General features: G+C 45.2%; 1 protein-coding gene across 4 annotated transcripts in view; it reads right to left on the bottom strand.

Moving 5' to 3' along the window:
• glsb (glutaminase b) overlaps positions 1-12,915 on the bottom strand; it is a 21,089-nt gene extending 8,174 nt beyond the window's left edge. For 2 of the 4 annotated variants that reach the window (XM_037488457.2, XM_037488459.2), the window contains exons 1-14: positions 12,582-12,915; positions 9,396-9,492; positions 9,138-9,259; positions 8,466-8,595; positions 7,822-7,901; positions 6,960-7,123; positions 6,311-6,369; positions 3,097-3,129; positions 2,716-2,774; positions 2,107-2,173; positions 1,935-1,985; positions 1,264-1,440; positions 739-870; positions 498-590 (exon numbers count right to left, since the gene is read on the bottom strand). In XM_037488457.2, the coding sequence (XP_037344354.2) occupies positions 498-590; positions 739-870; positions 1,264-1,440; positions 1,935-1,985; positions 2,107-2,173; positions 2,716-2,774; positions 3,097-3,129; positions 6,311-6,369; positions 6,960-7,123; positions 7,822-7,901; positions 8,466-8,595; positions 9,138-9,259; positions 9,396-9,492; positions 12,582-12,826 (1,509 nt within the window). In that variant the 5' untranslated portion in view covers positions 12,827-12,915. The other 2 variants (XM_037488458.2, XM_037488461.2) reach the window with 2 other exon arrangements.

The following is a 12,915-nucleotide window of genomic DNA, read 5'->3' as shown; positions in this document are numbered from 1 at the left end:
TGAGCTCACGCTGGTGCAGAGCCATTAGCCTTCAGCTATCGGCTCATAGTGAGGATCCTCAGGTTTGACTCTTTGCTTACAACTAAACGGTTATTCATTCAACAAATGTCCACATTTACCAGAATCAGTACGTGGTTACTGGATCTTTACTGAACCTTCTCCGGGACGTTTCCTTCTGTTGTTGGAAGGCGAAGTCAACGTGGATCAATTACTGACACGTTGCTGCGTGGTTTAACCAGCAGATGTCGCTGGTGCGTTTCCAATGAGACGCCCACAACATGAATAGATATACAGTATATCCTGGAAGCTTCAGAGTGAAAGCTCACACTGCATAGAGCACCAAAGAGGACCAGGGTTCTCCTTTAGTTTGCTGTTCTGGCTTATGGAGTCGATCTGAACTAGAGTAGCCTCAGCAGGGGGCCTTCTTGGAGGGACAGTGGTCAGGCCAGTGTGGTGGATGAAGGGAATGGGTGCTGGTTTGGGATGTCAGTCCTTACCCGCTGGTCCCCTCCTTCTCTGCGGGGGTCGTGCTTTTTGGTAAAGTGCCTCAAGTTGTCGTAGTTGTGGAAGTTGAAAAGCTCCACGAGGTCCTGGAATGAAAAGGCAGAAACATCAGATGTGGAAGATGATCCGCTTACTGAGACCTGAATGTGGACCGGGCCTCTCTGCATCATTCACTCATTGAACATCTTCAGGTGAAGCAGTCATTTCTCTGTGTGAAGCACAAGCATCTCATACCGTGCAGAACTGAATTCCTCGGACCGAGTTGCCCAGCTTGTCTAGTGGAGGCGACCAGCACATGATGCCCATTACGTTGGGTACAACCAGCAGGATCCCCCCCGCTACTCCAGACTTGGCCGGCAGACCGACCTGCGACAGGAAGGAGGGTTACATCACGGATCAGAGTATTTATTTATAGTGGCAACGCGGTACCATGCTGAAAGTCAGCAGAGACTCAAGGATCCATGGGGGAGATCTACTGTGACATCACACCAACATTTATTTTAATATCAACAATTAAACGGGAACAGCAATCAAACTGAATATGATAAAAAAGGATTAGATTTTCATTGAGTTTCACTGTCGCTAACAAACATGTGACATCGCTTCAGAACACTGATTCAGTAGATCAAGTACCAAATGCCATTAATTTCACAGGCTGTAAACATGACGATGACTAAATGACCCCCAAGTGTTGGTCCTGCTTCTTTAGAGCGAGCAGTGACCCCGTTTGGGTTCGACTCCAGAAAGCGATTCACTCACGTGGAAAGCGAACTGTCCAGAGAAGTCGTACATGCCGCAGGAGTGCATGAGGCTCAGGGTGTTCCTCACGGCCTCGGGGCTCAGCACGCGCTCACCAGAGATGGGGCAGATGCCGCCGTTGGCCAGGGTGGCCGCCATCACGCTGGCGCTCTCGCAGGTCACCTCGATGGAGCACAGCTGCAGGGTCACACAAAAGCATCATGTCTCCATCCAGTGGAGGGTTCACTGTGCGGCGCAATGAAACACCAGTGAGAGTCCAGTGGGACGGTGAAGCACGCAGTGCAGGGGTGGAAGACAAGAAGGGAACTTTCATTCAGGGCTGCAGGGTGTTCCTCTGTGGGGGGCCTTCTATTCCCCACACCGTGAAGAATTATATTATTATAATCATGGTGGGGCCACACCTGGTTACGACCCGTCTGTAGCGAGACTAGAAACTCGAGTACAGTGAAAAACAGACAGAATACTGGGAAATGTGAACCAATTTGGTGGAGAAGAAGCAAGTGGATCCAACCAGGAGGATTTCTGACCCTCAAGATGGGATTCAAAACAATAGCAAAAAGCCGATGTTACAATATTCTGTACATATAAAAACACACATGAGTAGTACACTGATTACGCAAGAACCGTATAAATGAATAAGTGAATAAGTGAATAGATCACTGAAGACTCACCTGAAAGTAGAAGTCCAGTACGGACGTCATGTCCGTCCCCTCTGGGAAACACTGCAGGGAAACAAGAACACACCAGAATCCAGCTCAGAACGTGAAGTGATTCATGTCTTTTTGTCGGTTCATTTTGTGTTATTAGTTTTTGACAAACGGTGCCGTGTGACTCCGCTCAAACCTTTTTTTCTTTCAGGTAGTAGCCGATGGCAAAGTTTCTGTCTCCTGACTCGCGCTCCGACTGGAATCTGTCACACGCAGAGGATCACGTTACTCAGAGGAAGGACACGTGTGTGTGTGTGTGTTAAAATGTCACTTCCCCCCCCCCCCCCGTGTGTACAGTACAAGGCGCTCACATGTGAGGCTGCAACACGAGAACACGCAGTGATGTCATCAAGCAACATGATCTGTGCACATTCTGATCCCAATACAGTCACCAACACAACAAATGACCAGTCCAGTAGAACCATGTTGTGGTTACACTGAGGTAAAGGTCCGTAGCATTAAAACATGAACCACCTTCATTATGATCACTGAGGCCCTTCAGGGTTTGTATTCCTGATGACATCTTTTAGTAAATAATTACAGCTTGTTGGTTAAACTCTGATTGGCTCACAGGGTTTGGGGACATTATGCACCTGGTAGAACAGGTTGTGATGATTTACAATGACAGGCGTTGCTTTTCCCCGTGGTGGTTCGGTTGTTTCAGATCATCAAAGAGCTGATTTAACACCTGCTGGGATGAGCCTCAACGTTTGAACACGTCATCTTAGGATTCACAAGGACTTACGTGGCATTGCTGAAACCCACGTACTCGTTTCCCGCCATCTTTTTCAGAAAGTTCATGACCTAGAGGGACAGTAGATGGAAAAATGAATGACATACAGCTTCATACGGTATGTATCATATATAGACATATTATATATAGACATATTATATATAGACATATGTGTAACAGTCTTTAGGGACCATGTGATGTAATGACCATCCTTGAGGTCATTATCTACTGATTTTCTAGGCCAAAGAAATGAGTTGTGAAAGACTTTTAAGTCGGTTTGATGAACATCTAACGGCGTTCCTTTGTTGCATAAAGATGCTTCAACATCCAGCTGTGAGCAGCTACTTCATTGTGGGACAATATTTAGGAGGCCTTCTTTCTACTCGTACTCACGTAGTCGAACCGCTCCGCGTTGCTTGCACCTTGCTGAGAGGACAAATGAAGAAGCAGGTCACTCACCAAGCGATGAAGCACAACTTCACTAAAATGATAATGCTGACCATCTTAAACTACGGAATTAGAAAAGACATGAAAAGATTTTTATTACAAACAAAATGTGAAAATCACATGAGCGTAGCCAAGAAGTAAATATGGATAGAATTAGCTTACTGAAGGTTACAAAGGAGGAGGCCTTTGGATTTGAAAGGGACATTTAGTTGACATTACCTGAGCTTAACCAGTCTCATTTATTCCAAAATGATTATTTCAGGTCTAAAGAGTAAAAAACGAGTGAAGCAGTTGACTGTGTGTGTGTTTTTACATGTGTGTATGAAGGCGTGTTGCTGGGTTCCCATACAGCGTGTGTGTGTGTGTGTGTGTTTGAGATGTTTAATGTGTAGAGTCAGGGACCAATGGGCTTCCTCTGAGGAAGAACTCCACCATGTGTGCTGCAGCTCAGTGTACATTTTGCATGCTCATTGATGCTTTCTATTACACCAACAATAACACAACCAAAACTATATATATATATGGAAACATGCACATTTAAAAGTACTAAAGCATTAGTTACTTTTATCAGAATACTAAACAATTTATGATGGTGTGAAAACTACATTTAAAAATTCTTAATGTGTGATTATTTTTTCATTTTTCTACACTTTACTGTGCAGGAGAAACAGTTATTGACAGGGATGGAGGTGTTAAAGAGTCACTAAATGGGGTCTACACGGCTGATTGGGGGAAAGAGAGAAGGGGGCGGGGGACTGGGGAAGTGCGAGGAGATAGAAGATATGGAAAAGGAAGAAAAAATTACCAATTACCAACGTCATTTGACCTGCAGCAGCAGTCATTATTTCCCACAGTTCTGGAAAATATGCAACAACATACAAAAACAGCAACAATATGTAGCCTTCAAGGACCATGTAACAACAGTTTGGGGCATGCTGCCACGGCAACCATCCCATAGTTTAAAAGCTAAAAGGGCAACGTGATCCCCGGCTTCACATTTATGCTTCAGCATAGAAAAAAACACATTGGGACACGGATGACATGGTGAACAGATGTGGACGTATGATGCATCATCACATGTGAGGTTGTCTTCATCTAGAAGTCAGTTCAACAGGTTTAATGAGTGATGGAGGAGAAGCTGTCAAACTGCAGCATGAATTCACGAGGAACCGGTTTGAACTCGAGGATCCTCAGCAGCATCCGTACTGGACTTCATTATTTAAAACATGCAGTGGATGTTCTTCTGCTTCATCTTATGTTTTAGCACAAGGACTGAGGTCAAAGGTCAAACACATTGTATAGAGCTTCTTTCCTCAGAGGGACACATGTATTAGAACTAGAGGGTCCAGGTCTGGTCCGGTTTACCAGCTTAAACCGGATTCATTAGGAGCAAATTAAAAGAAGCACCTACATGAGCAGCCTGAGAGGAATGCATCACAGAACTGAACACAACGAGTATTCATTTATTAAAATAAGGACGAGGTGATTAACAATCTGTTGCTAAACAGATGAATGCAGCCGTGAACACGTCGGAGAGAAAAGAAAGAAGAAGAAGTTCAACCTCCTGCTGTCAAAAGTCAAGCCAACTTAACCTGTGATCTCCCAGGTGACCCATTCAATGCTAAATTAAATTAAATCTCAATCCATGTGCTCAGCAAACATTGTTAACATGAGTTTATCGCTAGTTTCAAGTCTTCTTTGATACGGAATAATGTTCATTAACCTTCTGGTGGAGTGATGTTGCTGAGCAGCACCACATGGGAAGGTCAGTTATAATAAACTTGATGTAAAAATGCCATTGTATATATATATTTTATCTTTGTTTTAAATCATCTATACAGTTGGTGGGATTAAGAAAGCACTTGATTGAACATCACAGATGTTCCTCGTGATGGTTTCCTGTCACAGCAAAACAAAAGCACACGATTTCCTCTCAAGAAGATGAAGTTGCACATAAATGGCCTCCAGTGAGGACCATTAAACTACATTCAAGTCAGGGTTATGATTACATGCTGATGATGGGCTACAAGCACAGGAGCCAAAAAATAACTCACAATGGAAATAGTGATTTTCTGTGTGGACGCACACCCTGAGAATCAGGTCCAAAATCCCATGGAGCTCCAAGAGGCCACATGCTTCAGCAGGTCCAACTTAGAGCAGGATTTTGGCATCTTCCACAGTTCAACCACTGTGAAGGATTCCATTCAAAATCTCTCCCAATAATAGTAGTAATAATCCCATAGCTTTAAAAAACAATAAAGATGAATTGTGGAAGATTCATATTTAAAACAAATTCCATTTTACGTTTGACAGAAGATCATCTGAAGAAGAAGCTACAGTCAACGTCCTTGGCATTGAGAGGTTTGAAGATATTAACAGAACTATTTAAGTAAATGCAGCAAAAAGAAACATCAAATGTCTGAATGAATGTTGCATTCTAAAGAAGGTATTGATCAGAAGTGTGTGTCCATAAGAGAGCTAATAACTCACTGCCATCTCTTTAAAGACAAGAGTTCAAAGCCTGAGGACCGGTTTGACCAAACTCAATGAACTGGTCTTTCAAAGTTCAGTTAATTATGTACGGAGGTGCTCTGTAAGGCGTGAACCTGCGTGAAGCTCCTTTGGGTCGGTGAACATTTCCATCTCACCTGAATGGAGCAGATGTTCCAGGCTGGTTTGCATCAACCTGCATTTGACTACTTCTCCTGCAGGTTATTTACAGCAAGGCCAAAAACAGTGCGTCTTTGTGTGCGTGTGTGTGTCTGTGTGCGTCTTTGTGTGTGTATGCGTGTATATCAGGGCCTGGCAGGTGCCTTCAGGAAGGGTTATGACAAGTACTAATCACCACAACAAGACACATGGAAGTGGACTTAACGCAGTGACCTCCAGAGGATTCCAGCAGAGTCAAAAGTATTAAAATCAGAACACGCTGGGAGTCTGGAGTCTGCCCAAAAAGTAACAACACCAGCGCACAACAGCAACAACACGAACAAGGCCTTGTGTGTGTGTGTGTGTGCGTTGATTGGACCACTGTAAAAAAGTCCAAAGCCAACTGCTACACCATTAGAAATAATTGCAGAATCAGCTCACTGACAGCCAGCATACAAGTGGAAAGAGAAAACCCAAACATAAAGACCCACACGAGGCGCGTTGCTTTTACCTTAATCAGTGAAGTACAAACAATGGCGCCGGCGTTGACCATGGGGTTGTGCGGCTTATCTGTGAAACAACAAGGATCACAGTGTAAACACTCGGCGCTGTGTAGACACGTCAAACAACGGGAATCAAACACAAGATACTACTGATAAACATCATCATTAAACCATACAAGAAATAGCAGCACAACCAATCCAATCAATAGTTCTAAGGCTTGAAGGTGTTAACGTGTGTTTGGAATGTGTCCTCTGTACCAACAGAATACACTAAAACCTCCTGTTGTTGTGGACCCTCAGTTTAAAATCAATGGTGACGTCAGTCATTTGGCAGCAGAAAGAAGGCAAAGTGCAGAAGCTTGTAAATCAGAATATTCAGTTCCTACAATTAGCATATAATGTCGATTAATAATCATTGATCGACATATTGTAGATTGACATTTGGAGGGCAGTTGTCCTTGTGGTCTTACAGGAACACCCATCATCCTCCATCTCTAATACGGCCTGGTTTACAGCATTGAATCAGAGGCTGATGGTTGTGGCGGTTTGGAGGATGAGACACCACATGTCATTGGGACGTTCTTGCTCAGGGACACCAAGTGGACCCTCATCTCTGGATGAGTCCTCAGGAAGCTGCGCGTGGAGCTGAAGGCTCACCGTCATCGTTGAGGAAGAGCTTGTTGAAGCGCAGGCCGCTGGGCTCCTTGCCGATGAAGCTGTGCACGTACTCGGTGCTGTGGTCATGCACGGCCACGGCGTACTTCAGAGGCTTCACGCAGGACTGCAGACAGAAGGGCACCTTGGTGTCTCCCACCGTGTGCCTACAGAAGAGAAGGAGTTCTGTAAGAAGAACCGAGCAGCTGCATCCAACCCAACCCTCGTGGTACGAGAGGCAGTCTGCTATTAAGCTTCTTTCAACTAAAAAGCATCTTTATGCTTCTATTTTTAAAGAGCTTTTAAATGTGGGACCTTCTACTCAATGAATGTGATTCAGTGAATAGAAACAACACAGAATGAGATCCATGGAGAGTAAGACATATTTGTAGTAAGTAAATAATTACAAAAAGGCCACTTCACATAATGATGTACTAATTCAGGGAAAACCATGAACTTGAGTGTGAACACAATCAGTTGCCGATATGTTATCTATATGTTATCTATATGATCTATATGATCTATATGATCTATATGACATCCTCTATTACACCAACATCATCATCACAGTGTTTAGTAAATGAACAACTGCCCATCAGAGAACAAGATGATCAAAACAACCTCTGATGTCATTAAAGGTCTGACGTTCTTATTGGGTAATACAAGGCCATTATTACGCAACATCCTTTTTACAAACAAAATCATTTTTTTAATTGTTATTTTGCTAATCAGCACTGTAGATTAAAACATGTTATGAACATAAGAGAGATTTAATTGACTAACTGATGTTAGCACTGAGGCACTGGATGCACTTTGGTCATTACGTAACCTCGTGGACCTGATGTCAACATTTGGACGTGCTCACCTCTGTCCGTCCACCGTGCACAGCGACACGGCCCACAGGTCGGGGCTGAACTTGGCCAGCTGAGGAATGTAGTCGGCGACCTGAGAGGGAGGAAAGGCAGCTGAGAACGTTCGCTTTACACCGACTGGTGAAGCAAAGTGACAACATACCCCCACCCTCTGAGGAACACCCCCCCTCACATGACACCACCTCTCCAACTGATTTATGCCTCATTGCATCCACAATGCTGCATACCAGAAAAATACCACTTTCTGTCAGAATGTCCAGACGTTTGCTTTGGTCAATCTGCAGTGAAAGAAAAGCTGTGGAGATGCAGTTTGATCCCATGGTCCACGGGTTCTAATCAGAACCCCTTTGACTGAGAGCTGCTCGCTGCCAGTCGGAGGTTCAAACTATTTGAGAACATCCACCGTGATTTGTCTTCACTGATCGTTTGTGGTTCTCTCGCTCTGAGCCCGGTCTGAACTTTCTAGAAGGACTTGACATAACTCAGAACCCAGCTGCCAGAGGGACTCACACAGAGGTGTGAAGAAGGCTGCTGGTGAATAAAAACGTCCTTCAAGTGGAAGATGGAAAAGCAAAGGAATGCAGTCTGATGGTGACCAACAGAATAACTTTAAAAAGTAATGGATCCGAGGACCTACCTGTCCTCCAGTGAGCTTCTTGGCACTCTCGTACAGCTCATCGATGTGGGAGGTGAAGGACTGGAAGTCTGGGATGACAAACTTCTTGCGGAAGGCCTGAGTGAGCAGGACGATGTTGCTCTGGACACATCTGATGGATGAAGCAGACACAAGTGGAAGTGGCTCCATCACGACATATTGATCAGCTGTGTGTCCAGCATCGTCTAACATGAAATAATGTAGTGGTTGGTGTTGTTCTAGTGATCAAACCACAGAGCGTTGTGGAACATGTTCATGCTCACATGAAAACTCTCCTGAAGCCTTCAAGTATTTTGAAGAAAAAACTTGGTTGTGCATTTTCAAATGAGGTCATTGTAAATGGAAAACCCCACATCTTTGGCACTATAATGTGTATCAACATTCAGTGGTGGTGCAACAGCTCACGTCACATCTATTCAGGTCATTTTCACTGCGTTTAGGAAAAGAAGAACCCATGCACGCAGTAGAAGTGCATCCTTTTTGCTGCTTTTAATGAATCCTGTTTTTGGTTGCGATTATGCAATTTGCAAAGAATTGAATTCTTCAAAATGCATAAAATGCTTTTTGAGAGAGTAAAGCGTTCTTCAGAAGAATGATTTAAAAAAGAAGGAAAGGGCCCTTGTGGTGCAGGGAGAATAGGGAGCCATGTCTTACTTCTTGAAGAGGTGTTTATCCAGCGTCACGCCGTCTGGAGTTTTCCTCAGAGTTTCCTTGAGGGTGTCCATGCATTCCTTCAGTCTGGGATCTCCACTACGGAGCCCAGTGGCTTTAAGCGCCTACAATCAAGGAATATATATAAATAAATATATAGCTGCACATGTCATGTCACTGTCCACATGTGGTGTTGGTGCACTAGTCAATGATGTGGAATTAGCCCCAAACTTCACACTGAACTAAACTTGTAGGACTTACTGTCAGAAACTTATGGGCAGGAATCGTCTCTTGACCTTCTGCGACGGTGTGGAAGAGCAGGTCCTCCAGACTGGGGAGGATGCTGGCATTTCTTCTGCTAGGATGCAAAGTGGTGGAGAGACACAAAGGCATAAGAAGGAGCACTTTGAGGGGTTGCTGTGTAGATTTGAAGGATTGCCCTTTGGCCACCTGGCTCGTCAACACTCTCATCACATTAGTGAGGGATTCGAGCTGCTATACTGGAAACATGACAACCCAGTGGGAGCACTGGCAAATGGTTCCTGCTGCTGATGCTCCCCAATGAGTAAAACCATGTTCCACCTGAAAAGTGGGAGATGAAGAACAAAGGCAGATCAAGGCTGGTGTGGCTCCAAAATGGGCTCAAATTCGCATTGCGGGCCTGATGTTTGACCACAGTGATTATAAACTGTGGTCTGTGGTTCTGTCTTTGATACGGGTTTAGCAGTGTCTGTTAGACCGGCCCTGAATTCCAGGAATTCTCGGGTCCTTGGCGCTGCTCGGCCCACAGGGGCTCTTGGATTAATAAAGCCAACATTCTCACGATGGCGGTGACACAGCAGCGGTGGGGGGGGAACTCAACCTGTGTTCAGGGTCTTTCTCTTTATAACCAGGCGCAGCTTTTGCAGTCCTCTACTGTCCCACTCAGACGTCTAATCACACCCAACACCTCCACAAGCGGCCAAACTGGTCCTCGCCGGTACGGCCCCGACCCGTCTGGATCAACAGTGACATTCTCTGGTGGCCACTCAGCTGCACCTGAACACGTGCAAACATCCCAAGATGGACAGGAGAGACGTTTGTGAGGCATGTCTAATGCGAGTGTTGTTGACCTGAACATCTGTCACCGCAGCATCACAAGGACACGTTGAAATGAGGACAGAACACTGGATGACCAATGATATCTTCGTATGCATTTTGATTTTAGAGGGACTTGTGCTTGTAGACACAGGCATCTTCTGCCTGGAGGGCCTCAAGTCATTGGATCATTTTTCTGAAAGGTGCGGCTGAGCCCAGGTGGCTTCATACAACATGTCCCACTTGTTAGTGTCCTGTGTCTTTGCTGATATTCTAATGCAACACTTCCACATGTGCAAAGAAATGTGTGAGTGCACAACCTCCCTTTGTAGTTTTAGTTTACTGCACTATTGTGTCACATCTTACACTGACGTCCTATCATAGATGCAACATGTGGTGCTTAATGTTTTCTGATCTAGTAGTAGTAGTAATGGTAGTAGTAATAGTTTCTTAAAATAGAAACCTGTTAATGGGTATCAGTGGCATGGTATATGTGCTGATTTGTGTTATCACTGCAAACATTAACCCACTGGGGCCTCTTGGTTCTAATCCTTGTTTAACTGTAATAAACTCATTTACTGGTCTGATTCCACGGAATCTGAAGGAAAAACAACCACTCAAACGGAGCAGAACAGAAGTACCTGTTTTCTTACAGTGGATGAAGGGACCCTCTCTGTGGGGGGGGGGGGGGGGGGGTCAGCCATACATTTGTCTAATGTATGGCTCACTTTGCTGGCTGACGTTTTTGGTAAATCTGAATCACTATAGAACAGAAATATATTATAATAAAACTGTTCTAACATGTAACAAAATAAACACATGAGGGGAACTGTGTAAATATCCAAGTATGAACCGACCTGAAACGCTCTTGTTTCTTGAGCCTTTGAAAAGCTCTCAGCGGCAGATGGCCCGTTTGCCGCTGCATGGCTGCTCAGAACGAGGCACTTTAAGAGCTTCCTGGATACGAGGTCGAGATCGGCCCGTGATACCGAAATCTATTTTATGCTCCAGAGGATTTACAGCAGAGGATGGATAGCATTGTATTATTCACACAGCATTCCTTGTTCTGTTCCCTCATGGTCCATCCATCTTTAATTAAAGAAGCGAGCTGGAATATTCATTTATTGGGCCTGAGATTGTGAGGATCATCTTAATAAACTTAATACACTTCACCAAGCAGCATGCAAACTTAATACAGAGGGTGTCTTTCACTTTTCACAACAGTTCTTGGTCTGTTCTGTTTTTTGATATCCTAATGTTACCCACCGTAACCTACTTAAGCTGTAAGTGATCCCACAAATGTAGCCGGTAGCTTGCCGTAAGCCAAGGGAACGTATCATGGGTTATTATACAAGGATTCAGCCGGTTTTCCTCCTTTAATTCATATAGATTTCTAAATGCTGAATCTCCATTTGCTTCTCAGATTTATCCAGAGGCATCATCCCGTTCTTTTGCATCAACACTTCTTTTTGTGTTAGTCGTAGGATTTAAAGGAAACTTTCCACACGATTTCAGACGCCATGAAATGGGAGATTGCTGGTGACTGAAGGGCTGAAGTCAGCTGGTATGAGGCACTCATCTGTAGGGTTAGGGTCATCTCCACCAGTACCACAATGGCGTGAGCTATATTTGTATACGGGTTTATGTGACATGTGAAACAATCCCTAGAAACTGCTCTTAACTTAACCTGGTTATCATCTGTACATGAGCGTTATGTGTAATTACAGATTAAATAACAATAAACAATGAGACAACTGCATGGAACGACAAGAAAAGCCACTCTGCACCAACTCTACATTGTAATTTGAACACTTGTGTCCACAACTAAAAGCCTGTGGACAGTAGACTTCTGTAGAAGTTCTGTCTTCCTGGTATTGAAGCCACATGCAGGCTTGTATCAGCGTGCTGCTGGACCGGATCAATGTGGACCTGGATCCCTTCACTGGGGAGGGAGGGAGGTCACAGGAGAAACGCCCAGGAAACCACGCACAACAAACTCACGCATTCCGATGGGGGGGCCGATGGCCGCTATCATTATTCTAGAAAAAACCTCCTTCCATCCGTATCTTGCATCGTGTCGACGAGCTGGTGTCATTATAATAATAATTATTATTATTATCTTCTGTGACCTTGTCAGAGGGACCCAGAGGCTCGCGGGTGGAAGGCAGAGACGCGCGTGGGTTCCGTGGGTTCCATGTTACATAAGTCATGTAACGTAACGGTGTAATGAGCGAAGCTGGCTGCTTATCGAGCTCTAATGAACGCGTCTAGCCGCGTCTCTGCCGGTGCGGTGCATCCTGCCCGCATGCGTCACTCCTCTCCGGACACCCTGCGCCGCGTGACGCGTCACGGTGCGTCTGGGGCTCCTACCTGTCATCGCCGTCCTTCTTCAGCTGCTCCTCCAGCTCCACGGCGCCGCCGGGTTTGGTGCAGTAGGCGCGGAAGGAGCGGTGCGCGGCGGCATAGCGGACCTTCAGCGGGGGGGAGACGGCTCTGGCGGCGCCGGAGAAGCGGCGGGTCGGGGACCAGGTCTTCTGCGTCGAGCCGGACAAGGGACGCTTGAGGGTGGCTTCAAACAGCTCCTTCAGCACTGTCGAAGACCTGAAATGGAACATCTCAATCCTGTCGGGCAGTTGGAGAGAAAGTCGCGGGTCCTGATGTATCCGGCAGCAACTGGATGGGCCGTCTGCTACCACGATGAGTC

The sequence above is a fragment of the Pungitius pungitius genome, chromosome 10, assembly GCF_949316345.1.
Source record: "Pungitius pungitius chromosome 10, fPunPun2.1, whole genome shotgun sequence".
In the NCBI taxonomy this organism is placed as follows: Eukaryota; Metazoa; Chordata; class Actinopteri; order Perciformes; family Gasterosteidae; genus Pungitius; species Pungitius pungitius.
Note: the sequence above shows the minus strand (reverse complement) of the source record. Positions and strands in the feature narration are given on the sequence as shown.